Source organism: Loxodonta africana, chromosome 1, assembly GCF_030014295.1.
Source record: "Loxodonta africana isolate mLoxAfr1 chromosome 1, mLoxAfr1.hap2, whole genome shotgun sequence".
NCBI classification, from domain to species: Eukaryota; Metazoa; Chordata; class Mammalia; order Proboscidea; family Elephantidae; genus Loxodonta; species Loxodonta africana.
The window spans coordinates 230280608-230307861 of record NC_087342.1 but is presented as its reverse complement, the minus strand read 5'-3'; the positions used below and the strand labels follow the sequence as shown (position 1 = coordinate 230307861).

The following is a 27254-nucleotide window of genomic DNA, read 5'->3' as shown; positions in this document are numbered from 1 at the left end:
AAGACAGAATTGATGAAAGATGGGGCAAAAATGATCGACAAATTTCCAAATGCACTACAATTACTTTCTTTACTTCTTTTGTGCACTGGGTTTTACTCATTGGTGCATTTTTAAATAAGTATCTTTTTTAAATCCAGTTCCAGATTCTGCCACCTAGTTCTGGTAAGAACCCTTAGAAAATCTCTTTCAGGCAGCTGGGGACAAACTGGGAATCCAATGGGCTTTCCTGCTGGACCAAGGACGAAGAGGGGCCCCAGTCTGAGGCAATGATTGCTCACTGTTCAGTGAAGGGGATGTGAAGACTACAATGAGTTCTGTCTCGATAGAGAAATAACTTAAAAAAAAAAAAAATCCATTGCTATCCAGTTGATTCCAAATCATAGGACAGAGAACTGCCCCATAGGGTTTCCAAGGAGCGCCTGTTGCATTTGAACTGCCGACCTTTTGGATAGCAGCCAAACTCTTAACCACTATGCTACCAGGGTTTCCAAAAATAATAGAAGAGGAGAAAGAGGGACAAAAGAGGAAGGTAAAACACAACAGGATCCTCTCTGCTTTCCCAGCCTCCCTCTCATACCAGTATATGGAGGATGATCCTTAATGACACTTAATGCCCCATGAAATGTGGAACAAATGGCACCCATAATCTCCATTTTCCATTTCTGACAACAGGTATACAGGAGAAGACTGGCGATTTCCCAAGAATGGAGCTATTGACAATGACCTTGAATCTTTTGGAATCCATACTCTACACTAGGAATGAGTCCTTGGATCAAGCAACCCGGACATCAGAGCAAGTGACCCAGCCTCTTTTAGATTCAAAAACTGTAGCCAGTCACGTCTACATTTCCCAGCTCATTTGTGTACTGGGAGTATCTGGGAATGGACTTGTGATATCTTTTCTCATTTTCTACATCAAGAGGGAGCCTTTCACTGTCTACATTCTGCACCTCGCCATTGCTGACTTCATGGTCCTCCTCTGCATGTCTGTCTTGCAGCTGGTGAGCATAATTTCAAACCACCCCAAAAACGATATCCAGTTAAACTACATCATCTGTCTGGTGATTTTCAGCTACAACACGCATCTCCACCTCCTCACGACCATCAGCGTGGAACGGTGCCTTTCAGTGCTTTACCACATCCGGTACCAGTGCCAATGACCAAGCCACCAATCTGCCATTACATACACCCTACTGTGGGCACTTTCTTTCCTTGAGTCTGGGTTAGAGAACTTCTTCTACCTCCTGCAAAAGCAGCCTAAATTCCCAGAATGTCGATACATGTACATATTTTCATGTACCTTGATCTTCCTTGCCTTTGTTCCTCTTATGGTCCTCTCCAGTCTGATCCTCTTCATCAAAGTTGGCTGTAACCGGAAGCCACATCAACCAACCAGGATCTATGTCATCATCACAGCCACTGTGGTGTTGTTTTTTGTCTTTGCCATGCCCATGAAGGCCCTGCTCATCCTGGCTTACTATGGCCATGATGAATCTATACGGCATTTCTTTCCTCATTTGAATATGTTGTCCACTATCAATCGCAGTGTCAACCCAATTGCCTATTTTGTGGTAGGTAGTATTAGGAGAAAGAAAAGCAGAAAGTCCCTAAAAGAAGCACCACAAAGGGCCGTTGAGGAAAAAACCCATGCCAGGCTTGGGTGGGAATTCTTCATAATCCTCTCCAACTTCAATGTCCTTCAACTAGGACACCTCTTGAGAGAAGTGTATTCTATGTTATCTCAGTGTGTGAAATGATAAGACTTTTGGGAAACCACTTCTCTAATTTCCAACCTGGTAGCTCACATAAGATTAAAAAGAAATTCCTTAATTCCTCCTGGGAATTAATAATAACGACACCATTCATTATTGATATCGTATACTTTTCCATTGGTGACTTTGTGATCGTTAATATTTTTGAGCACTTACAATGGTCACGTACTAAGTGTGTTGCATACACTGTCTCATTTCATCTTCTTAACAACCTTGTGAGATTATGTTGTTATCCCACAGTCATGGATTGAATTGTGTCCCCCAAAAATGTGTGTCAACCCATCGAGGCCATGATTCCCAGTGTTGTGTGATTGTCTACCATTTTGTCATCCGATATGATTTTCCTCAGTGTTGTAAATCCTATCTCTGTGATGTTAATGAGGTGGGATTAGAGGTAGTTATGTTAATGTGTCAGGACTCAATCTAAAGGATTAGGTTGTATTCTAAACCAATCTCTTTTGAGATATAAAAGAGAGAAGAGAATAAAGAGATAGGGTGATCTCAAACCACTAAGAAACAAGAGACTGGAGAATAACATGTACTTTGAACCTGGGGTCCCTACCCTGAGAAGCCCCTCAGCTGGGGAAGATGGATGACAAGAGCCTTCCCCCACAGCCAACAGAGAGAGACAGCCTGCCCCTGGAGCTGGTGCACAGAATTCGGACTTCTAAGCTCCTAAAAAAAAAAACTAGACTGTGAAAAAGTTAATTTCTGTTTGTTAAGCCATTCACTTGTGGTATATCTATTATAGCAGCACTAGGTAACTAAGACACTCACTTTTACAGATGAACAGCTGAGGCCTAGAGAGGTTAAGTAGTTTCATAAGGTCACAGGGCTCAGATGTGGCAGGGCCAAAATGGAACTCAAGGAATCTGACTCCCAAACTAATACTTGCAACCGAAATACCCAGGACAGTCTTTCAAAGGTCATGTTTTGAAATTTTTATAATGCTGTCCTAAATACCATTCCCCCACTTTCTTTCACTTGCATCTTTTTTTTTTTTTTTTTAATCTTGTGTCCCCTATTTGTCAGAGGAAAAAGTTTTTTTTTTCTTAGAAAGGAATAGGAATTATTGTTAATACTTACAGGCGATGCTAGGACAATTCTATAGAGACATCCTCGTCATTCACAGCACTGAGTGCCCACCCCCGGATGAGCTGGGAAAAAAATAAGATGTCCCGTAGCCCCTTCAGACTGTCATTCTATAAGACTGAGAAAGAGCTTCAACAGAATCAGTGTAGCTTTGCCCGGGCATGGAAATTTCCACATTTGCGTGTGTGTGGGACGGGTATATACTCATGCATAAATTGTAACATACTGAAGACTACTTTCTTTGCAAGATGTGTAAAAACACACATATTTTCCAGAGTATTTAGCAAATAGCTGTTACACAATCTCTCCCAGCCCACCATGCACCAGTCCTCAAGTCATTCCTAAGTAGCTAGTTTCGACTGCTGCCAATTCTTGTTGGAATGAGGTGTTTTCTTTTTTTATTAAAATAAAAATGTTTTGCCATAGTCCCAAGGCACCGCTGCTGGACTTCACTATTTTAAACCAACTAAGTTCAGGGCACTCTCTGGGACCATTTATAGATTCTGGTCATCCATCCATTTCTTACTGGGATAATCATGTGGTCCAAGCAGATTGTCACATAATAAGTTCTCACTAAGTTGAAATGCCACTCAACCAGGAATTTTACTCAGTGTATTACGACTTGGTGGTGTCTGGACAGATCTAAGAAAGGATAAGGATGTGCTTCATAAAACATAAATTAGAAAAAGCATTTTTAATAAATATATTGATTGATTAATATTCCATAGTATAGGGAGTACTCAATGGAATGGAGAAGAAAGATATTGAGACACCAATAAATAAATTGGTAGGGAACATGGTAAATAATTTACACATACACACACACAAATACAAATGGCCCATAAACATGCAAAATGCTCAAACTCTCTAGTAATCAAAAATGTAAATTAAAATAACATCTGCCTTTGCAAAATTGCTCTTTGGTGGTATATATATTTGTCTTGCCCTCAGAAGCATTGTAAGAAATTGTTATAATAAACCTCTCACTGTGTTTGTTGAAGAGATACAGTTGAGGACATTATCCACCACATCACACAATGTCCTCTTTATGACATCTCAGCATCAGGAAGAAGTACCTTCTCTGGAATAGGTGTTCTTTAGAGATTTGTATGGACAATATGAGTCTTATGAAGTATTTTTCTCTTTTCGCTTTGACTGACAGGAAGTTCAGAACGAATTTATGACCTATCTTAAACAACTATACAGGACCATGTACCAACCAGGTGTTAGGTTTGCTTATTGCTTTTATTTTGTCACTATCATTATCTTTCCCCCAAACCTGCAGTTATTTATATTATCCATTAGTATTCACTCTGTCTTGGTGAACCACTTTAATGATAGAAGGGGCTATAAATAAACCTTTGAAGGTTGAGACAGGTTTTACTTAGAAAACTTCTGGATCTTCTCCAGCATGTGAACAAAACATAATCAAGACCACAAAGCTGCATAGAGCATGTCTGAGAAGATTTCTTTTTTTTTTTTTTCATTTTTTTGATGTGATTCAGATGAAGATTTACAGAGCAAATTAGATTCTTATGAAACAATACACATATTGTTCTGTGACATTGGTTGCCAGCCCCAAGACGTGTCAATACTCTCCCATTCTCAGCCTTGGGCTCCCTATTTCCATTTGTCCCACTTTCCTGTCCCCTCCTACCTTCTGGTCCTTGCCCCTAGCCTGGTGTGCCCTTTTAGTCTTGCATACATGGTTGAGCTACAGTATTATTGTTTGTTTTATGGGCCTATCTAATCTTTGGCTGAAATGTTAACTTTAGGAGTGAATTCAGTGCTGACTTAAAAGGGTGCCTGGAGGGGGGCCATAGTCTCAGGGTTTCTTCAGTCTTTGCCAGACCAGTAAGTCTGGTCTTTTTTTGTGAGTTAGAATTTTGTTCTACATTTTTTTCCAGCTCTGTCCAAGACCTTCTATTATGATCCCTGTGAGAGAAGTTGGTGGTGGAAGCCGAGCACCATCTAGTTGTGCTGGACTCAGTCTGGTGCAGGTTGTGGTAATTGTGGTCCATTATGAGAAGATTTTGATCTCAAAGATTTTCAGAGCATAAGTTAACAATTGCCCACCACTTTTATCATAGAAAAGGAGCCCTAGTGGCGCAGTGGTTAAGAGCTCAACTGCTAAACAAAAGTTTAGCAATTCCAATCTACCAGCCAATCCTTGGAAACCCTATAGGGCAGTTCTGCTCTATCCTATATGGGTTGCTACAATTCAGAATTGACTCAACGGCAGCAGGTTATCATAGAAAAATTCTAACAATGCCCCTACAAAGCTTGAATTTGACAATGTAACTTTCAAATGAGCCCACTACTACCAGTAGGTTGCAAAATGAACCTTTAAGTAAATAAATTAGTTCACTTGCTGTATACACTTACTGGATATAGACCATTTAAATTTGGGCCAAATATCTGCCGAAATAAAATCATTTTAGTTTTAATTAAGTAAATTTAAATTAAAATGTTCATCCTGACAGTATTTAGATTTTAGGGCAATTATCTATTAAAAGAACTCTTTGTTGTCGTTAGCTGAGTCATGTCCCCCTCCCCAACCCCCAACTCATGGCAACCCCATGCACAACAGAACAAAACACTGCCTGGTCCTGCGCCACCCCATGATCAGTTGTGGATGGAACCATTGTGATCCATAGGGTTTTCATTGACTGATTTTCGGCAACAGATCACCAGGCCTTTCTTCCTAGTAAGTCAGTCTGGAAGCTCCACTGAAACCTGTTTACCATCAGAGCAACATGCAAGCCTCCACTGACAGATGGGTGGCAGCTGAGCATGAGGTGCCTTGGCTGGGAATCAAACCCGGGTCTTCCACATGGAAGGCAAAAACCCTACCACTGAACAACCACTGCCCTTCTGATAACAATAATATGGGGGGATATTTATCTTTTCATTCTCGGTAGCCCTTTGTTTCTGTCCCAGCATCCAAAAACCCTTCCTGCCTCTTCTAGTCATAGAAAGTAATTACTTATATCCCTTCTCTCTGCTCTTGACAACCACAGCTTAGTCATGGAACTGAAGAATATCCATCAGAAACTCCTGACCAGGACTTTAATTCATCCATTAAAAAAGTATTTTCTGCTATTAAGAAAACATTTTGCATCCCACTTTGAAGAGTGGCATCTGGGGTCTTAAACGCTAGCAAGCAGCCATCTAAGATGCATCAATTGGTCTCAACCCACCTGGAGCAAAGGAGAATGAAGAACACCAAGGATACAAGGGAATTACAAGCCCAGGAGACAGAAAGGGACACATGAACCAGAGACTACATCAGCCTGAGACCAGAAGAACTAGATGGTGCCTGGCTACAGCCGATGAGTGCCCTGACAGGGAACTCAACAGAGAACCCCTGAGGGAGCAGGAGAGCAGTGGGATGCAGACCCCAAATTCTCATAAAAAGACCAGACTTAATGGTCTGACTGAGACTGGAGGGACCCCAGTGGTCATGGCCCCCAGACCTTCTGTTGGCCCAGGACAAGAACCATTCCTGAAACCAACTCTTCAGACATGGATTGGACTGGACAATGGGTTGGAGAGGTATGCTGGTGAGGAGTGAGCTTCATGGATCAGGTGGACACTTGAGACTATGTTGGCATCCCCTGCCTGGTGGGGAGATGAGAAGGTGGAGGGGGTTAGAAGCTGGTGAAATGGACATGAAAAGAGAGAGTAGAGGGAGAGAGCGGGCTGTCTTATTAGGGGGAGAGTAAGTTTTTATGTGAAAGACTGACTTGATTTGTAAACTTTCACTTAAAGCACAATAAAAATTATAAAAAAAAAAAAACATTTTCTGAATATCTGCATATGGCAGGCACTGTTCCAGATACTGAGGACACAACAGGGAACAAGTGTGGTACGATGGATCATTTTTTTATGGACTTTCTCACCATGGCCTTGTAATATCCACCAAATGATTGGGTGAGACTATGCAAATAAGGTTCTTGTGGTCCACCAAGGGGACTGAACAGTTTGCTAACAATGCAAATAAGGTGCATGGAATCCTATAGGGATTGGGACCATGCGAATAAAGTGTATGGAACCCTAATGAGGGGATTAGTCAGTTTTGCCATCCTGCTAGGCTTAAAATGAGCCATCCCAGAGGTGGAAAGGGGGACCTGACTACCACCAAGAAGAAGAGAATTGAGCAGAGTGCGTCATTTGGACTTGCGGTCCCTGCACTAGGGATGTCCTAGACCCAGGAGACAGAGAGCTGTAACACCAGAGACAGTGAGAAACGGCAAGAAACAACAGCAGAGAAATGGTGGCAGCAGAGGCAGCAGAACCAGGGTGAGATGGCACAGGGGGTTTCCCAGCCCATGGAGCAAGGCGGTTACAGTGGATGTGCTGACCCAGAGAAAGAGAGAGCTGAGTGCCTCCGGGACGAGGCTTACAGGCAGAGTGAAGTGCTCCTGGGCACTTATTGGTGGAGTTAAAGAGCTTTGTAATACTTGTCTGAGCAGGGCAGAGACCGGGCCGAGGGGTTCAAAGGGTCGAGAGGCCGAGGGCCAGGGAGAGGCCAGCCTCCGGGCATGGCTGAGAAGAGGCTGTCCTGATTGAAGAACTGTATCCTGAGTGTTTCCTGATCCTGAATTGTAACCTGTTACTTTCCTAATAAACCTCATAATCATGAGTATTGTCTGTAAGTTTTGTGTGGCCATTGCAACAAATTACCGAACCTAGAAGAGAAGTAGAAAGAGCCGAGGAAGGGACAGTTGGTGTCAAAATTGGTAAAAAAGTTGGAGGAGGCATGTCTGACCTTCACTTCATAGCAATTAGCCTTGGGCTGATGCTGACGGTGGCTCCTTCTTCCCCTCAAGAAGTTAGAGGAGGTCTGACAATACCGTCAAACCATTTTTACAAGGCAAAGTCCCTACCTTCAAGGAGCTTACATTCTACTGGGGAGATAAGCAATAAAAATGAAATGTATGTAAGGCACCAATGAGCACTACAAATAAACATAAAGCAGAATAAAGGGTTAAAGAGAGATAGCTGTGATTTTAGAGATGGTAGCCAGGGAAGGCCTCTTGGTAGAAGCAACATTTGAGAAAAGACCTGACTGAAGTGAGGAAAAACGTCATTTGACTCTGAATCTAGAGTGAGTAAAGCAAAGTTATTTAGAGATTAGTCATGGCAGCTGCAGTGGAGTCAAAAGGACAGTGGACAGGAGACAGCTCGGAGGGGTTCTCACTAGTCTAAGATGGGACCATATGGACATCGGTCATAATGACAATGATGCCTACAACAAATAAGACGTGTGTATCAGTGAGGGCTCAGTCAGAAAAACAGAGCTGCTAAAGGCACAATGGGATGAGGAGGAACTAAGTCTGGAAGAGAGGAGTCAGAGGATGCTAGAAGTCACTAACCACAATAGCCCGAAGCACTGGTGCAAGTGGTCTTGAAGGAAAATTCCAGAAGCTGTGCATGTCAGGCCCCTGAGGTGGGAGCACAGATGGTAAGCCCATGGGGGGGCATGAGGGAGCCGTTGCCACTGTGGAAACTCCAGCCAAGAGCTTAATGATTGGTTTGGGCTCACTGTTGGTTGTCAGAGCCAGGAGTTGGGAAGACAAGCTAAAATCTGGAGCCTGATGGGCACCTCTGTGTCTGTTATTCTGTTTGACCACAAAACCTTCTCAGGATGAAGGTGTCTTCTTCCCTTCCGTCTTCCAAATCTCTCACGAGTTCCTTTTCTGGCCAACTTTAACTCAGGACCATATAGGAAAGGGGATTCTGGGAAATATAATTTCCAGGCTTAAATACATCACACAGTCCAGCACAATATACCCTTTTGTCACTGTACTATCCATATTCACCTATTTCAATCCTGTTTAATTTGAATCAGATGGAACAAGCCAAAATTTCACTCTCTAAGCCTCTACTTACCTACTCCTTCTATTAGACCACAGTGGCATTTTGGGTCCCTAGGAATTAGTGCCAACTTTTTTAATTACACTGTCTAGAAACCTCCCCCTTTTCTGAGAGAACAGGTATTTCCCTTTCTCCAGTGCTCACTCATTCTGCTCAATGGCCATGTGTCAATGGCAGCACCTCCCATTAACATTGCTGGCCTGCAGAGAACACTCATTACAAACCCTCTCAGGGAGGCCATGCTCCTTTCACTAATATATTTCTCTAAGGCTTGGTATAAAATTTTGTAAAATCAGTAAAATTTTGCTGAAGATCATTCAAAAGTGGCTGCAGCAGTATATCAACAGGGAACTGCCAGAAATTCAAGTCGGGTTCAGAAGAGGACACAGAACCAGGGATACCATTGCTGATGTCAGATGGATCCTGGCTGAAAGCAGAGAATACCAGAAAGATGTTTATCTGCATTTTATTGACTATCTGAAGGCATTCGACTGTGTGGGTCATAACAAATTATGGATAACATTGCAAAGAATGGGAATTCCAGAACACTTAATTGTGCTCATGAGGAACCTATACTCAGATCATGATGCGGCTGTTTGAACAGAACAAGGGAATATTGTGTGACTTAAAGTCAGGAAAGATATGTGTCAGGATTGTATCCTTTTACCATACCTATTCAGTTTGTATGCTGAACAAATAATCTGAGAAGCTGGAATGCATGAAGAAGAACGGGGCATTAGGATTGGAGGAAGACTCATCAACAACCTGTGTTATGCAGATGACACAACCATGCTTGCTGAAAGTGAAGATGACTTGAAGCTTTTATTGACGAAGATCAAAAGCTACAGCCTTCGGTATAGATTACACCTCAACATAAAGAAAACAAAAATCCTCACAACTGGACCAATAAGCAACATCACGATAAACGGAGAAAAGATTGAGATTGTCAAGGATTTCATTTTCCTTGGATCCACAATCAACAGTCAAGAAATCAAACGACGTATTGCACTGGGCAAATCTGCTCCAAAAGACCTCTTTAGACTGTTAAAAAGCAAAGGTGTCACCTTGAAGACTAAGGTGTGCCTGACCCAAGCCATGGTGTTTTCAATCGCCCTATATGCATGCGAAAGCTGGACAATGAATAAGGAAGACCGAAGAAGAATTGATGCCTTTGGATTGTGGTGTTGACAAAGAATATCGAATATACCATGGACTGCCAAAAGAACAAACAAATCTTTCTTGGAAGAAATACAGCCAGAATGCTCCTTAGAAATAAGAATGGTGAGGCCTCTTCTCACATACTTTGGACATGTTATCAGGAGGGATCAATCCCTGAAGAAGAACATCACGCTTGGTAAAGTAGAGGGTCATCAAAAAAGAGAAAGACTCTCAATGAGATGAACTGACACGGTGGCTACAATAATGGGCTCAAGCATAAAAATGATTGTGACAATGGCACATGACGGGGCAGTGTTTTGCTCTGTTGCACATAGGGTTGCTATGAGTCAGAACTGACTCGACAGCACCTAACAACAACAACAACAAGACTTGGTGAAGATAGTGTCTTCTGGGTCCTCACAGTGAACACAGTAGGTGAATGTCATGGACTGAATTATATCCCCCAAAAGATGTGTGTATCAATTTGGCTGGGCCATGACTCCCAGTATTGTGTGGTTTTCCTCTATTTTGTGATTGTAATTTTACATTAAAAAGGACTAGGGTGGAATTATAACACCCTTACTAAAGTCACATCGTTGGTCCCTTTTAAAGGGAGATTCCCTGGAGTGTAGCCTGCACCACTTTTTATCTTAAAAGGGATAAAAGGAAAGGGAAGCAAGGAGAGAGTTGGGAACCTCATACCACCAAGAAAGCAGAGCTGGCAGCAGGGCGCATCCTTTGGACCTGAGGTTCCTGCACTGAGACGCTCCCAGATCAAGGGAAGGCTGATGACAAGGACCTTCCTCCAGAGCCCATATGGAAAGACTTTTCTGGAGCCAGCACCCTGAATTCGGCCTTTTGGCCTAATGGACTGAGAGAATAAACTTCTCTTTGTTAAAGCCATCCACTTGTGGTATTTCTGCTACAGCAGCACAAGATGACCAAGACAGTAAACAAGCAGAACATTCATCATAAACCCACCCCAACGTTGTTTCCCTAAGCCTTGGGTTACCTTCCTCCATAGTATATCAAAGAAATTTTGGCATCTCAAGTCCTTTGAATTGGCTCCGTAGCTATTCTGAGGGATGTGGGCTCCTATCATCAACCCCACTCTGTCCCTGCCCAGTTCCAGGGATCCAGAAACTTCCTAAAATCTAAACTTCCCAATTCTCTTCTGACTACTTTTTTCTTTCTTCAATTCCTGAGGTATCTGGTCTGAGGGTGAGAGGTGGAGAATGGGTGGAGGGAAAGCGGGTTCCTTAAATAGGACAGCCTTTCAAATCATTCCTGTCTTACTTGGCTTTTAGTTTAAAAGCGAAGAATGTGTCTTTGTTTCTCCAGGTCAGTCACTGCTGACCACTTCTAAAACAGTAACTGCCCTCTTGTCTCGCTGCCCATGTTGGGTAGAGGGGACTCGAAGTAAAAACAGGATGAGGGGAAGAGTATCTCAAAGAATACTTCACATAATTCTTATACATAAGATTTTTATCTGAGAAGACTCTGGGTGGTCTCTTCTGTCCTCAACTTCATTGCCGCTTGATCAGGAATTTTCTTTAATTCCCAACTGTCTTTGTCAAACCAGGAACTGACACACAATTTGCTCAACCATAGAAGAGATAAAATTGATGTTGATTTGTCAATAATCAACTGGTAGGAGATGAAGAGAAAAACTTCTCTCAGTTTTCTCGTTTGTAAAATGGCACAATAAAGTTGTTGTTGTTGTTCATTACCATCGAGTTGGCTCCAACTCACGGAGATCTTATATGGAACAGAAAGAAACATTGCCCGGTCCTGTACCATCTTCACAATCATTGGTATGCTTGCGCCCATTGTTGCAGCCATCAATCAATCCATCTCATTGAAGATTTCCCTCATTTTTGCTAAGCCTCTACCAAATGTGATATCCTTTTCTAGCTATTGGTCTTTCCTGTTGACAGGTCTAAAGTAGGCAAGATGAAGTCTCACCATTCACTGGTCTAAAAACCATTCTGGCTGTTTACTCCAAGACTGATAACAATAAAGTAACAGGATAGATTTTGGAGATTTTTAAGCTGAGGTTCCCAGCCCCCTCACACAACAGCCCTCCAGCCATCCATCAAAGCCAGAGATATTAATTGTCCCAGGGGACGTAGGGCAGAGCTCCACCAAAAAGTCAAATTCTTGGCTGCTGAGATTAATTTGCATAGAATTTTGGGGAAAACAGAGCAGAGGGAACTCTATGAAAGCCAAAGTGCTTTTGATTTACAAAGGCTGGCTCTTGAAAGGGGGTTTATTTACATACTTTTTTTCATGATTGTGAAGACTTGGCATGGCACATCTATAACAGCGCCTCTTGAATTCTGCACGGAGGTTACAAGGGAAATTATGAGTCAAAAAAAAAAAATGCATGATGGCAAAGGAATGATCTTTCCATCTGAAAAGAGATAAGTTATCTACTGACTGAGGTTGTGGGGAGCCAGAGCTTTAAGATGAAAGGTCTCTGAGTATCTTATGCCAGTAGGAAGGAAGGACTACAGAAAACGGAACCCCGAGTAGATTGGCTACAGGGTGCCTTTCCGGGAGCAGCATAGGATCTTTCACGCATGCTTCATAGCAAACCCCTGGCTACAACCGCAGAGAAGAAGAAGCGAGGATGAGTTTAGGGCAGGAGTTTTGGACCCTTGTCTCAGGCAAAGCCTAATCAGGAAAACAGAACCACTTAAGGGAATTCTATGCAACAGGGTCTATACAGATGATGGAAGAGCCAAAAGCCCAACAAGGTATTACGGATTGAACAGTGTCCCAAAGAGACATGCTGAAGTCCTAACCCCTGTACCTGTGAGTGTGACTTTGCTTAGAAATAGGGTTGTTCTTTAGTCATCAGTTATGTTAAACGAGGTCATACCAGAGTAGGGAGGGTACTAATCCCAACCCCTTCTGAGTGGTGTCTTATAAAGGGGAAACCAGACACAGAAACCAAGTCACACACATGAGGAAGACACCACCTGAGGTCTTGTCTACCAGCCAAAGAACGCCAAAAGATGCCTGGGGGTGCAGAAGCTGAAAGAAACAAGGAAGGGTCTTCCCCTAAAGCCTTCGGAGAGAACATGCCCCTGTCAATACCCTGAATTCTAGCTTCTAGCCTCCAGAACTGTGAGAAAATAAATATTTATTGTTTTAAGCCACCCAGTCTGTGGTGCTTTGCTATGGCAACCCCAGAAGACTAAGACACAGGAGATGTGAGGGAACCGGGAGACTAGCGACAGAAAATCACCATCACCCTCACCTGGAGGGCAAAGGGAGGAGGGTGTTACTGGGCCACAAGGGCTATGCAGCTGCTGCCCAAGAAGCCTCAGAGTCAAGTGTGAAGGGAAGAAACACCTGGCTCCTTCATCCCTCCCTCCCAATTTCAACCTCTCTACAGGGCCCCCAGGGACCTGCCTTTGGTGATGGACAGCAGAACGTAGCAGGGCGGGGCTGGGGCGGGGAATGATCTAGGGCAGATGGACTTAGGGCTAGCACACCCCCAAGGGGACTGTGCAAACCTGGCGGTCCTGAGAGGTGTAGAGTTGGGACCAGTAAGACGCAGTGAGAGAGAACCCAGTGACCCAGAGCCCAAGCCAGGATGTGGGGCCTCGGCAAAGGTCAGCGTGTGAGAGACAGGAAAAATGCCAATGGCTTTTCAACAGAAGCCAGGGGACGGGAACGGAGGACCAGATGCCCTTTCCCATGCAGGAACACAAGCCAGACCTGTCCCCAGGAGCTTAGATCTTGGCCAGGGAGATGGGAAAGAGGGAGGAAGGGGAATCCTGAGACTAAGCTTTACATCACAAGTGACTGATCCTATCTGAAGTGGTAAGATTGAGTACCTACCGCCCTACAACTTAGAGGAAATGGGGGCTTTTGAGTTAATTTTAATAATGGAGGAATGATCAAAGTACATTTCTGCGCTTCCAAATAAACCAAAAACCCATTGCCATCGAGTCGATTTCGACTCACAGCGACCCTATAGGACAGAGTAGAACTGTCCCGTAGAGCTTCCAAGGAGCACCTGGCAGATTCAAACTGCCGAGCTCTTGGTTATCAGCCGCAGCACTTAACCACTGTGCCACTTCCAAATATGTGATTGTAAAAGTAATGCCCACAGCATTAATACCTACCTGCATTCGCTTCCTAGGACGGCTGTAACAAAGTACCACAAACTAGGTGGCTTGTAAGAACCGAAATGTATTGACTCACAGTTCTGGAGGCTGGCAGTCCGAGATCAGGGTGTCGGGCCATGCTGATTCCTTCTGAGGGCTCTGCGGGAGAACCCGTTCCATGCCTCTCTCCTAGCTTCTGTTGGCCATGGTGATCCTTGGCTTCTTGTCTTGTAAATGCATCGCTCCAATCTCTGCTTCCATCTTCACATGGCCATCTTTCCTCTGTGTCTCTCTGTGTCTCTTCTCTTTTATAAGGACATCACTGATATTGGACTAGAACCCACCCCACTCCGGTAGACCTCATGTTAACTGATAACATCTCCAAAGACCCAATTTCCAAAGACAGTGATGTTCACAGGTGCCGGAGGTTAGGACTTCAACATATCTCGTTCAGAGACACAATTCCATCCGTAACACTTAGGTTTGTTGTCAGGATTTGGTGAAATGATGTAATGTCCCATATAATAATAGTTATTATTACACCTCTGTTTCTTTTTTTAAAAAAAACTCTCTCATATGGCGATTTTACATACTGTTTATCCTCCTTAAATGCTTTTCTCCCAAGGTCAAATAAATGTGTGCACAGCCCCATCATCATCCAGGTCTCAGAACAGGTGGCATTTCCCCAGAAAAGTATCCCTGGGGAATTTCTCCCCAAGTCTAAGGTTTTCCCATCACTCTACACTGTCTGCGTGGCACCTGGAGCTTTCCCTTTACCATGTTCATCACAGTTTGTAATTATTACTTATTTCTGTGTTAATTTTCTTAACATTTGTCTCCCACCCTCCTATCCTTCTTCCATCAGATCTGTGAGAGTAGCTCCCTATCCTTGCATTCCCAGGCTAGCCCAGTGCCTGACACAGGGGAGGGGCTCAGTAACAATTTGTTAAATGGAATAAATAAGTGAGTGGATCAGCAGAGATTCTGGGAAACAAAGAGAAGCCCTGACCGTGTGAGGTTTGTCTGGTGCTGTCTAGATGATGCTTTCTGCTCTGGGCAGACCAGGAGTTTGCCGCAAGGAATTAAATTGAGTTATAGATAATAAAGGGAGTTACACTGTGCACACCTGAGTTTGTGCCTTGCGAAATTCCTGGGGGGTAGGAACATATCTATAAATCTTTAAAAATCTAGAGTAAAGCTTTGTAGGAAGCTCTCAGACTAGCCCTTAGAACCCGCAATGAAGGTAAATTTGGGGATGCAGTCACTCATGCTGTGACTTTGGAGAGTGGGATTGTGGAAGCTTGGATTCCAATTGACAGCAGGGAGCTTTGTGCTTCCGGCTGTACAGAATTGAACTTCACGAGCCCAAGGCCGCTCTGTGATTAGGTCTTTATGTGGAAGAATTGATTAAAAGCTTAAATTAAATAAGAAGCAAGTTGAATGATTTTTCATGCTAGGACTATTCAAAATCTGCTGCCTAAAGTAATCTACTTGAAAATAATCATATATTTTATCTCACTCCTAGTGTAGGACTTGTTCTAAGAAGTAGCAAGCAAGTTTTCTAATTTTAACGTTTTGGCTTTCCTTACTTTATCTTAATTATACCTTTGTATGTTACTCTTAATTAATTTAACCTCTATTGTATTGATTTCTTCTGTATTTTCCTTTGGGACTCTGTAAAACAGAAGTGTAAGACCACAAGTTGGGAGAAAGGTCATGTATTTCAAACACAAATAGATGGGGCTGTGAAAGATTTGTATCTCTGTGCTTGACCATGAATGGCCTTTAACCTGTTTCGACTTTAACAAAGAAATTTACTTGGGCAATATTTGCCCATTCTGGTGTAACTTATGCGACTAGTGCTTAACAGCTGCCATTGAAGCTGGTATTCTTATTCAGTTCTATAGTGTTAGAATAACTTTCACTGCTGACGATGTAAATGAAGTGTGACTGTTGGATTCACTTCTGTGCCATTTTTATAAACAATAATTTTACACACACACAAAAAGCCAAAACAAAAATATGATAACTAGTAAGTTCCAGTTCTTTCCAACCTGATTTGTTGTTCTCAGTTGCTGAGTTGGCTTGGACTCATGGTGACCCCGTGTGTAACAGAGCGAAACGTTGCCTAGTTCTGCGCCATCTTCGTGATTATTGGTATGTTTGAGTCCATTGCTGTGGCTGTTGTGTCGGTCCATCTCATGGAGGGTTTTCCCTTGTTTTCAATGATCCTCTGCTTTACCAAACACGATGTCCTTTCCTAGTGATCTGTCAAGGTCTCACTACCCTCACTTCTAAGGAGCATCCTGGTCGTATTTCTTCTAAGACTAATTTGTTCGGCTTTTTGTTGTTGGTGGTGGTGGTCCATTGTTGTTGTTAGGTAACGCCGAGTCGGTTCCAGCTCATAGTCACCCTACGAACAACAGAATGAAACACTGCCCGGTCCTGAACCATCCTCACAGTCATCGCTGTGTTTGAGTCCTTTGTTGCAGCCACTGTGTCAATCCATCTCATTGAGGGTCTTCCTCTTTTTCACTGACCCTCTGCTTTACCAACAATGATGTCCTTCTGATAACATGTCCAAAGTACATAAGACGAAGTCTCTCCATCCTCTCTTCTAAGGAGCATTCTGGCTGCACTTCTTCCAAGACAGATTTGTTTGTTCTTCTCGTAAAAAAAAAATAATAATAATTTACTGTATTTTTCACAAATAGCATACCCACATAAATAACATGCACATGCATGTAACTTGCATAGAACATAGGAAGCTAATGCTCAAAGGGGTTGCATAGTTTGCCAAAACAATAAATGCACATATTATTTTTGATAAAATACGGTATTCTTTGCCAACACCACAATTTGAATGCCTCAGTTCTGCTTCTGTCTGCCTTTCTCACTGAGAAAAAGCATTCCAAAAACTCAAACTCTAGATATGATTGGGGCTCTTGGCTGAAGTCTAGGCCAAATCCCTCTTTGTCCTAAGGGAATCCATTTTGTACTTTTAAAATGCAGTTTCTGTCTGTAAAAATTTTCTACTGTACCTCTGACCTAGATACAAGCAGTTTCTACAGAAAAATATGGTTTTTCCCACCCTGCTGTATTCATAGATGAGTTTGTGGTTAGTAACAGCCAAGTAGAGATTATTCAGCATCAGTCAAGGAATCAAACAACGGATTGCATTAGGCAAACTTGATGCAAAAGACTTCTTTAAAGTGTGAAAAAGCAAAGATGTCACTTGGAGGACTAAGGTGTGCCTAACCCAAGCCAATCGTCTCATATGCATGCAAAAGTTGGACAATGAATAAGAAAGACAGAAGAAGAATTGATGCCTTTGAATTATGGCATTGATGAAGAATAATGAATATACCACGGACTACCAGAAGAACAAACAAATCTGTCTTGGAAGAAGTACAACCAGAATGCTCCTTAGAAGCAAGAATAGTGAGACTTCATCTCACATACTTTGGACATGTTATTAGGAGGGACCGGTCTCTGGACAAGGACATCATGCTTGGTAGAGGGTCTTGGAAAAAGAGGAAGACTCTCAACGAGATTGATTGACACAGTGGCTGCAACAAAGGGCTCAAACATAGCAGCGATTATGAGGATGGCGCAGGACCAGGCAGTGTTTCATTCTGTTGTACATGGGGTCACTATGAGTTGGAACTGACTCAATGGCACCTAACAACAAGATTCAGGTGTGCACAGGTGTTAGCCATTGTGGTAAGCATGTGACTTTAGCAACAAAGCTGATTCTGAGAAGATTACCTCCCTTAAGACTTAAATTAGAATAAGTTTTCTGTATCAAAACGCTTTTTCTCTTTTTGAGCATTAGAATACTTAGCATTTTCACCCTATTCCTTCAACAAACTCTTTTCTATTTCAAGAGAACTCACTCCCCACTATAACGCTGAAGTAACTCAGCGTAACATAGGCTGGCGATATCTGGATGCCAGGAAACATGTGATTTTAGTAGTCAACCAAAATTCTGTCACCTGGAGCCACCATTGCAAAACAGGTCAACCCCTGCAAGGATAGTCAACCAAGACCCTGAAATCTGCAACTTTGTAAATGTTAATCAATCAAAAATGTTTTAGCTGTACCCTTCTGTTCAGGGTTTTTTCCCTCGTAAGCCTCTGTAACACTGAGGCTCATGGGAGCACATTGTTGGATTTGTCCCAGTACTGTGTTTCCCTGTTTTGCAAAATGTCTTTTTGCCATAATAAAGCTCTTTTTACTTTTAAGCAGACTTGTAGTTTATTCACTACGACATCGCTATCCAACTTTCACATGCACGCGAGGCGACTGAAAAGACCATGGCTTGGATCAGGCGCACCTTAGTCATCAAAGTGGTATCTTTGCTTTTTAATATTCTAAAGAGGTCTTTTGCAGCAAATCTGCCCAATGGAATACGTCCTTTGATTTCTTGGCTCTTCTATGGACAGTGACTATTGATCCAAGCAGAATGAAATTGCTGACCACCTGAGTTTATCATGATGTTCATCAGTCCAGTTGTGAGGATTTTTGTTTTCTTCACATTCAGGTTCAATCTATATTCACAACTGTAGTCTTTGGCCTTTATCAGGAAGTGCTTTGTTAGAGATGATCAAGCTGGTCAGCTGAGATTTACTGCTGCAAAAGTTCTGTTCCCACTTATGGCTAGAGAAAGAACATCTACTCCACCCACGAAGCTGTGCAACTTCACCTGCCTGGCAGTAAAGCGTCTTTTCTGTTCCACCCAAAATATACCTGAAGGGAAGCGGGCCAGGAAGGGAGCCACCTCGCCCAGGAGCCAGCATCAGTCTTCATCAGCATCTTCCCAACAACCACCCACAGGTCCAGGTGCAATTAGCTCTGTGTCAGTATCCCAAGCTTGTGTTATCCACAGTGAAACTCAACATGGACACTGAAAGCAGAGGGGGTAATCAGAGCAAACAGTCTCCAAACTACTTTCATCATGTCCCCTTATCTCCATAAAAAGGTTGGACACTAACCCTGAGTGTGCATACTTATTTGTAAATTATATACATATGCTACATGTTCTGGGAACCCTGGTGGCGCAATGGCTAACGCGATTGATTGCTAACCGAAAGATGAGTGGTTTGAAACCACCAGCAGCTCCATGGCAGAAAGATGTGGCAGTCTGCTTCCACAGAGATTTATAGCCTTGGAAACCCTGTGGGGTTGCTATGAGTCGGAATTGACTTGACAGCAGTTGGGGGGCTACATATTCTAATATGTTGTGTATAAAACAAAGTAGAAATTTTTAAGAATAAGTTCTCATATTTTCTTTCCAAACACCAATGTATGTCTTGGTTTTTACCACAAGTGTGATTCAAAGGTGAAGTAAATAGCCACCAATTTAGTACATTTTTTAAGGAACACTGGGAGGGCCCCATTTGTCCTCAATTTCCCAGCCAAATGTCAGAAATTCCATTAGAAATAATATCATGGGGTACAATTAAAGGATGATATCATTAGGGCACTTAACCAAGGAACCCATAAATACTCACAAACCTCCTTGTCCAATGACATTTCCCCATAAGTGTGCCATAAGCCAGACACAGCAGACAAAGCAACTCAACATTGGGAGCTGAACTTTGGCCCCAAACCCCGGGAGAATGACATGAACTCAGCCACACTGTACAGGACACTTTCCCTGCTGCCGACAAGGCCTCAGTCAGGGCACCCCCAGGCTGGCCAGCCTCTCTCTGTGGATTCAGAAATAGTTCCCCTTCTTCAGATGGGTATAGCCCCACACCAGGGGGACAGTTTAGAGAGACAAGGTGAGCACAGGAGACAAGACACACAACCGTCCTCAGTGGCCCTGGCACAGGAGCCTGGAACCAAAGCAACCTGCGACTGGCTCGATTTCCAAGCCCAATGCCCAAATCAGATGTCAGGGAGAGGTAAACGGCCGTTCCCACCCGTGCCGGAGGAAGCCAGGAGTGTGTTGGTGTAACCAAAAAGCCAGTTGCCATCAGCTCCAGCTCACGGCAGCCCCGTGTGTGTCAGAGTAGAACTGTGCTCCATAGGGCTTTCAGTGACTGATTTTTCAAAAGTGACCACCAGGTCTTTCTTCCAAGGAGCCTCTGGGTAGACTTGAACCTCCAACCTTACAGTCAGCTGCTGAGTGTCAGCCATTTGCACCACCCAGGAACTCTGGTCACCACTGTCCCTCCCCCATAGGCCGGTGGCAGCCTCCCTTTTCTTTCCATGCCCACCTCCTCCCTCCAACACTGCAACCTAAGTGATCCTTCTAAACATAAGCCTGACCACATCACTCCTCTGCTCAAAGCCCTCCAGTGTTCCCATCTTCTCTGAGTAGAAGCCGAGGTTAGCTCGAGACCAGCCCTACCTGATCCGGCCTCCATTTCTGCCTGACCTCCTCTTCGCTCGCTCAGCTCAGCTACACTGCCCCCCTTGCTGGGCACCAGCCTGGAACTCAGTCCCTCTCTCCACTGGGCTTTCACTCACACTCCCTGTCTTAGTCATCTAGTGCTGCTATAACAGAAATACCGCAAGTGGATGGCTTTAACAAAGAGAAGTTTATTTTCTCACAGTAAAGTGTCAGCTCCAAGGGAAGGCTTTCTCTCTCTCTGGGCTCTGGAGGAAGGTCCTTGTCCTCAATCTTCCCCTGGTCGAGGAGCTTCTCAGGCGCAGGAAGCTTCTTTCTTGGTGGTATGAGGTTCCCCACTCTCTGCTTGCTTCCCTTTCATCTCTTGAGAGATAAAAGGTGATGCAGGCCACACCCCAGAGAAACTCCCTTTACATTGGATCAGGGAGGTGACCTGAGTAAGGGTGGTGTTACAATCGGACCCTAATCCTCTTAACATAAAATTACAATCACAAAATGGAGGACAGCCATATGATACTGAGAATCATGGCCTAACCAAGTTGACACATATTTTTGGGGGACACAACTCAATCCATGACAGTCCCTACCTCTGGGAGCCTCTCCTGGAGCACTCTGTGTAAAACTGTAACCCGGCCATCCCTCCTAGCTGGCATTAGGACCTACCAGGCCCTTCATCCTCTTCATCCTCTGACTGGCCACGAGAGTGCCAATTCCTGCCATTCTTGAGCATTGGGGGTGCTGTGGTTCCAGCAGCAGGTACTTCCCAGGTGCTCAGTAACCCTCTGTGGAATGTGGGAACACCCACTCCAGCGTCGACTGTGGAAATGCTGGGCAGGCACAGGAAAAAGTGCAGAGGGATGAGGGCTGTGTGAGAACGAGTCCTTCCTTTATTCCTTTACTGTTTTTAATAAAGTACAGATAAACCTCTGGCTGTCAAGGTGCTCGCGGCATCCCAGTTCAAAGGTGAGCGCGAGGTTTCCCTGGGACCGCGCAGCCGGTGGCCCCTGGCATCCTGGGGACACGAGAGCAGGTGAACTGGGTCCAGGGCAGGCTGAAGGGACCTTTGCAAATTCGCAAGCAAAAGCATCAGCCCCACAGCTGGAGCTAAACTTAGAACAGCTTTCCCTGGGCTCGAGCCACCCTGAGAAGTCATCTTCGCACCTCTCCACTTTCTAGGCTGAGCCAGGGCCTTTGGCAGAGTCCTTGTGAACACTGGGGCGATTTCCCACGAGGGTTGGTGACTGAGGGGACGCCAGGGACTGGCCCATGCTGTACCACCTCTGAGGGCTGGAGGAAGACAGAGTGGGCAGAGGGAGGGCTGGAGTGGTGTGTGAGGGGTGTCACATGGCCCCCAGCCTGGTGCACAGAGCAGACGGACGAGGGACAGAATGGAAACAACCAAGCCAGCTGAGCCCCTGGCTCTCCCCCTGTATTCTTCTCCCCAGAAATGCTGTCACCAGCAGCTAAAACATTATGATCTGAATCTTCTCAGGAAAAAGGCACGCAGGCCGATGACCGATGACGGCGAGTTCAGCCTGGAACCGGGGAAGGATGAGGGAACCTGTGCCCGTGAGGGAGGCCGTGCCCCTGAGGGAGGCCGTGCCCATGAGGGAGGCCGTGCCCCTGAGGGTGGCCGTGCCCCTGAGGGAGCCCGTGCCTCTGAGGGAGCCCGTGCCCCTGAGGGAGCCCGTGCCTCTGAGGGAGCCCGTGCCCCTGAGGGAACCTGTGCCCGTGAGCTCCCGAGCGCTGACGTTAAGCCAAGGCTAGGTAAGCACCCTGGAAGAGTTTTGGGAAGAACTTTCCAGAAGACGGTATCAATAGTGTGGTGCCGCCACCAGCAATGGCTTTGCAGTCACCATCTCCAAGGTTTACACCCAGCCTCTGCTTCTTCATTATAAGGTTGGGATGATAATACTCCTCACCTGATAAGATTGCAATGACAGCTAACATAAAAAAAAACATAAGCAGGTACTTAATGTAAGAGGAACCCTGGTGGTACAGTGGTTAAGCACTCGGCTGCTAACCGAAAGGTCAGTGGTTTGAACCCACAACCGCTCTGTAGGAGAAAGATGTGGCAGTCTGCTTCCATAAAGATTATAGCCTTGGAAACCCTATGGGGCAGTTCCACCCTGTCCTATAGGGTCGATAAGAGTCAGAATCGACTCAACAGCAACGGGGTTAATAACTATTAATGTTACTAGGCAGTGTGGTAGACAAAATAATGGCCCTAAAGATGTCCACATCCTAATCCCAGGAACCTAAGAACATGTTACCTTACCTGGCAAAAGGGACTTTGCAGATGTGATTAAGAATCTCAAGATGGGAGAGTAGCCTGGATTACCCGGCTGAGCCCAGTGTAACCACAAGGGTCCTTAAAGCTGAAAACCTTTCCCAGCTGTGGTCAGGAGATGGCTCAGAGTGAGCGAGCATTCCCGGCTTTGAAGACAGCAGAAGAGGCCGCGACCAAGGGATGTGGGCAGCCTCTAGAAGCTAGAAAAAGCGAGGGTTTCTCCCCTCGAGCCTCCAGAAGGAACGTAGCCCTGCCGATATCTTTATTTTAGGCCAGTGAGCTGTGTGTACAGAACTTCTAACTGACAGAAAAAAAACAAAAAAGTTGCCATTGAATCGACTCTGGCTCATGGCACCTCCATGTGTGTCAGAGTATAACTGTGTTTCCAATGGCTGATTTTTTGGAAGGAGATCACCATTTAAAACAACACGGTTGTGTTGTTTTAAGCCACTAAGTTTGCGATGATTTCTTACGGCATCAAATAGGAGTGACTGCATGGAATTAAATGAAATTAAGCATTACAAAATATCTCAGAAGGCCTTCCCCCAAGCAGGAGGGGACACTTCTATTTTCAACACAGATATCATTTTTAAAAACATATTTTCATGGTTAAAATAATAGAAATGCATGCTCATCGCACACACACAAAAACGAAAATACAGAAAAACAAGAGAAAGCCTTTACATTTACAATTTTAAGCTTCTGTTTAATGCTTAGAAAGGCATTCCTCATCCCAAGAGTAAATGTTTATTTCCTTCTATTATTTATATACTTTTTTTATCTTGAAATCTACGAACTGTCTTCGATTTATTTTGGTATAAAGGCCAAATTAAGGATCAACTCTATTTTTTTCTAAATGGCCAACTTCCAAAGCTTGTTAAATTTATCTTTCCCTCAGATTTAATATAACCCCTTTATCATAGCAAAATTCCTATATGCAGTCGATCTCTATACCTATATTCTTTCTATTTCTAGGTTAGTCCCACAACGTATTCATTATAGCTTTATGATACCATAGTTTCCTCAAATGTAACATGCAATTACAAGCTGCACCATTTTAGGTCAGGTACCTTAAGAAAATACTGCCAATTAAACTATGACACACCATTGATTGCAAGAAGTATCTCCATCTTAAAGTCGTTCAAATGGGGAAAACGAATACCTGAGAGCAATGCAGCATGCAGTGTTAGCCAGGGCAAAGTCACCCTGGTTAACTTTTTCAGACTTTTCCTGATTACCTGTTGACTTTTCCAAATCTATTTTATACTTTGGCAAATCACTACCACCATCAAAAAAAATCCTGAAAGTTTAATTAGGACTGCATGGGATTGTCAGACAAACATATATATGACACCAAGCATGCCTAATGGTCAGAGAGTAACAGGCTTTGCTTTCTCCCTGGTCAAAAAGTATTCCAAAGTTTACAGCCACCATCATGATAGCGAGGATGGCACAGGACCAGGCAGTGTTTCCTTGTTGCATATAGGGTCGCCACGAGTTGGAACCGACTGGATGGCATCCAGCAAAACATGTTGTACCCGGAGAAACACTGAATGTGAGTAAAGACGACAGAAAGAGATAAAAGCTTTCTGTAGTAACACTGAATCACAGGAACCTCTGTATCTTTTAGAGAAAATGAAAGGCAGTTGAAGGATACAAAGAGAAAGGCTAGCTAATTTTAAGATAATTTTTAAGACTTATTTCTAGTCAAAAACTTTCTCACACAAAAATGTTATGAAGATAGTTTAAACTACAAAGAAACAAGGTTCAAAATTCTGACAGCAAGGACCATTTGATTAGGACCCCCCTCCCCACCCCCCACAGAACAAGGCCTGGAGGAAGATGGGGGGGTGCAGAAGGAATGACGCAAGGCAGCCACCCGCCCCACGCCCCCGTCCCGCCCACGCCCACCAGCCCAGGCCACGGCCATGGCCACACCCATGTCCCTTCTCGCCCCGCCCACAGCCGCTGGCTTCAGCCGGGGGGGACCCCACCCCCCTTGCCCAGGCCGCCAATCACGCCCACACCCGCCGACCCCGCCCAACCCTGGGCGTCGCCCACACGCCCTGGCCCCGCCCACGCCCCCGACAGCAGAGGCAGGACCAGGTCAGGTCTTCAGTGACTAGCACCTGGCCTCACCTGTGAAGTACCTCGCGTGAGCAGCACTAACAGTTCAGACCCCATCCCAAAGGGCAAGGCGGCCTCGCCGCGGTGGACGCGGGCTCCAAACGCACACGGGGAGTCTGGACGAACCTGGGCACCAGCCTGAGCTTCAGAGGTGACCAGGGTGGAAGTGACAGGCCACAGGCGAAAACCACGAGGAAGATGTCAGCGAACTGAGCTCTGAGGGAGCGCAGTGAGGGCAGGAGGTGGGGGGACACAAGCAAGTTGAGGTCTGCACTCAGGCTGTATGATCAGACTGGGAAGGCAGAGGCGTCAGGACCCCCTCCCCCTTGGAGGTTCGGGGACCCTGGTGCAGAGTCCACGGAAGTATTCTGAGCAGATCTGCCTTCAAGATCCTGCTTGTGCCTGTGAGGGTGAGAAGAGGGGGAAGGAGAGCTCCCAGGAGGCATTAGTATGATCTAGATTGTGTTCCATTAAAAAACAAATCCATTGCCATTCAGTCCATTTGGACTTAGAGGGACCCTAGAGGTCAGAGTGCCTTCCAACCAAATGTGGAAATTATAGAACAATATCATTAATATCACACACAAGCAAAAGTTTGCTGAAGATCATTCAAAAACAGCTGCAGCAGTATATCCACAGGGAACTGCCAGAAATTCAGACTGGTTTCAGAAGAGGAGGTGGAACCAGGGATATCATTGCTGATGTCAGATGGATCCTGGCTGAAAGCAGAAAATACCAGAAAGATGTTTGCCTGTGTTTTATTGACTATGCAAAGGCATTCGACTTGTGTGGATCATAACAAATTATGGATAACATTGAGAAGAATGGGAATTCCAGAACACTTAATTGTGCTCATGAGGAACCTCTACATAGATCAAGAGGCAGTTGTTCGGACAGAACAAGGGGATACTGAGTGGTTTAAAGTCAGGAAAGGTGTGCGTCAGGGTTGTATTCTTTCACCATACCTATTGAAGCTGTATGCTGAGCAAATAATACGAGAAGCTGGACTGAATGAAGAACTGGGCATCAGGACTGGAGGAAGATTTATTAACAACATGCATTATGCAGATGACACAACCTTGCTTGCTGAAAGTGAAGAGGACTTGAAGCACTTACTAATGAAGATCAAAGACCACAGCCTTCAGTATGGATTACACCTCAACATAAAGAAAACAAAAATCCTCACAAATGGACCAGTGAGCAACAACATGATAAATGGAGAAAAGACTGAAGTTGTCAAGGATTTCATTTTCCTTGGATCCACAATCAACAGCCATGGAAGCAGCAACCAAGAAATCAAACGAGGCATTGTACTGGGTAAATCTGCTGCAAAGGACCTCTTTAAAGTGTTGAAGAACAAAGATGTCACCTTGAAGGTTGAGGTGCACCTGACCCAAATCATGTATTTCCAATCACCTCATATGAATGTGAAAGCTGGACAATGAATAAGGAAGGCGAAAGAAGAGTTGACACCTTTGAATTGTGGTGTTGGTGAAGAATATTGACTATACCATGGACTGCCAAAAGAACAAACAAATCCATCTTGGAAGAACTACAACCAGAATGCTTCTTAGAAGGACGGCGAGACTGCGTCTTACATACTTTGGACATGTTGCCAGGAGGGATCAGTCCCTGGAGAAGGACATCATGCTTGGCAGAATACGTGGTCAGCGGAAAAGAGGAAGACCCTTAAGGAGGTGGATTGACACAGTGGCTGCAACAATGGGCTCAAGCATAACAACGATTGTAAGGATGGCCCAGGACCGGGCAGTGTTTCGTTCTGTTGTGCGTAGGGTCGCTATGAGTCGGAACCGACTCGACGGCACCTAACAACAACATAGGTCAGAGCAGAATGCCCCCATAAGGTTTCCAAGGCTGTTTAAGTCTTTACAGAAACAGACTGCCACATCTTTCTCCCTCTGAGCAACTGGTGGTTAGTAGCAGAGTGCTAACCACCACGCCAGCAGGCCTCCTCTTGTGTTAGATGATGGAATATACCAGCATCTGCGCCAACACAGCAGCAGTGGAGGAACCGATCCACGGGAGGAAGTGCAGGCAGAAACCAAAGATATGCCAGCCAGTCAAGAAGATCTGGGAGAGAAGGCCTCTGCCAGGATGCCTGGAGAGGCGGCCACACCTCATGCACGAGCTAGAAGTCTGGGAGAGGAGACCACACCTCATGGCGTGAACCAGGAGGAATCTGGGAGAGGAGACCACACCTCATTGAGCGAGTCAGGAGGAGTGTGGGAGAGAAGGCTTCCACAAGGACACCTGGAGAGGCAGCCACGCCTCATGAAACAAGTCAGAAAGAGTCTGGCAGAGGCAGCCACACCTCATGGCGGAGGTCAGGAGCAGTGTGGGAGAGGAAGCCTCCGCCAGGACACCTGGAGAGGCGGCCACACCTCCTGGTGTGAGGCCATGTGGAGGAAACCTGTCCACCACCCAGGTGGAGTTTG

General features: G+C 44.7%; 1 protein-coding gene across 1 annotated transcript; it reads left to right on the top strand.

Moving 5' to 3' along the window:
* The first annotated feature begins 666 nt into the window (after window positions 1-666).
* LOC100664021 (mas-related G-protein coupled receptor member H-like) lies at window positions 667-25011 on the top strand. Its single transcript, XM_010598873.3, is given in 4 exon segments — window positions 667-1660; window positions 21874-22148; window positions 24586-24777; window positions 24863-25011. Coding segments are annotated over 4 exon segments (1572 nt in total). The 5' UTR covers window positions 667-704.
* The last annotated feature ends 2243 nt before the right edge of the window (window positions 25012-27254 follow it).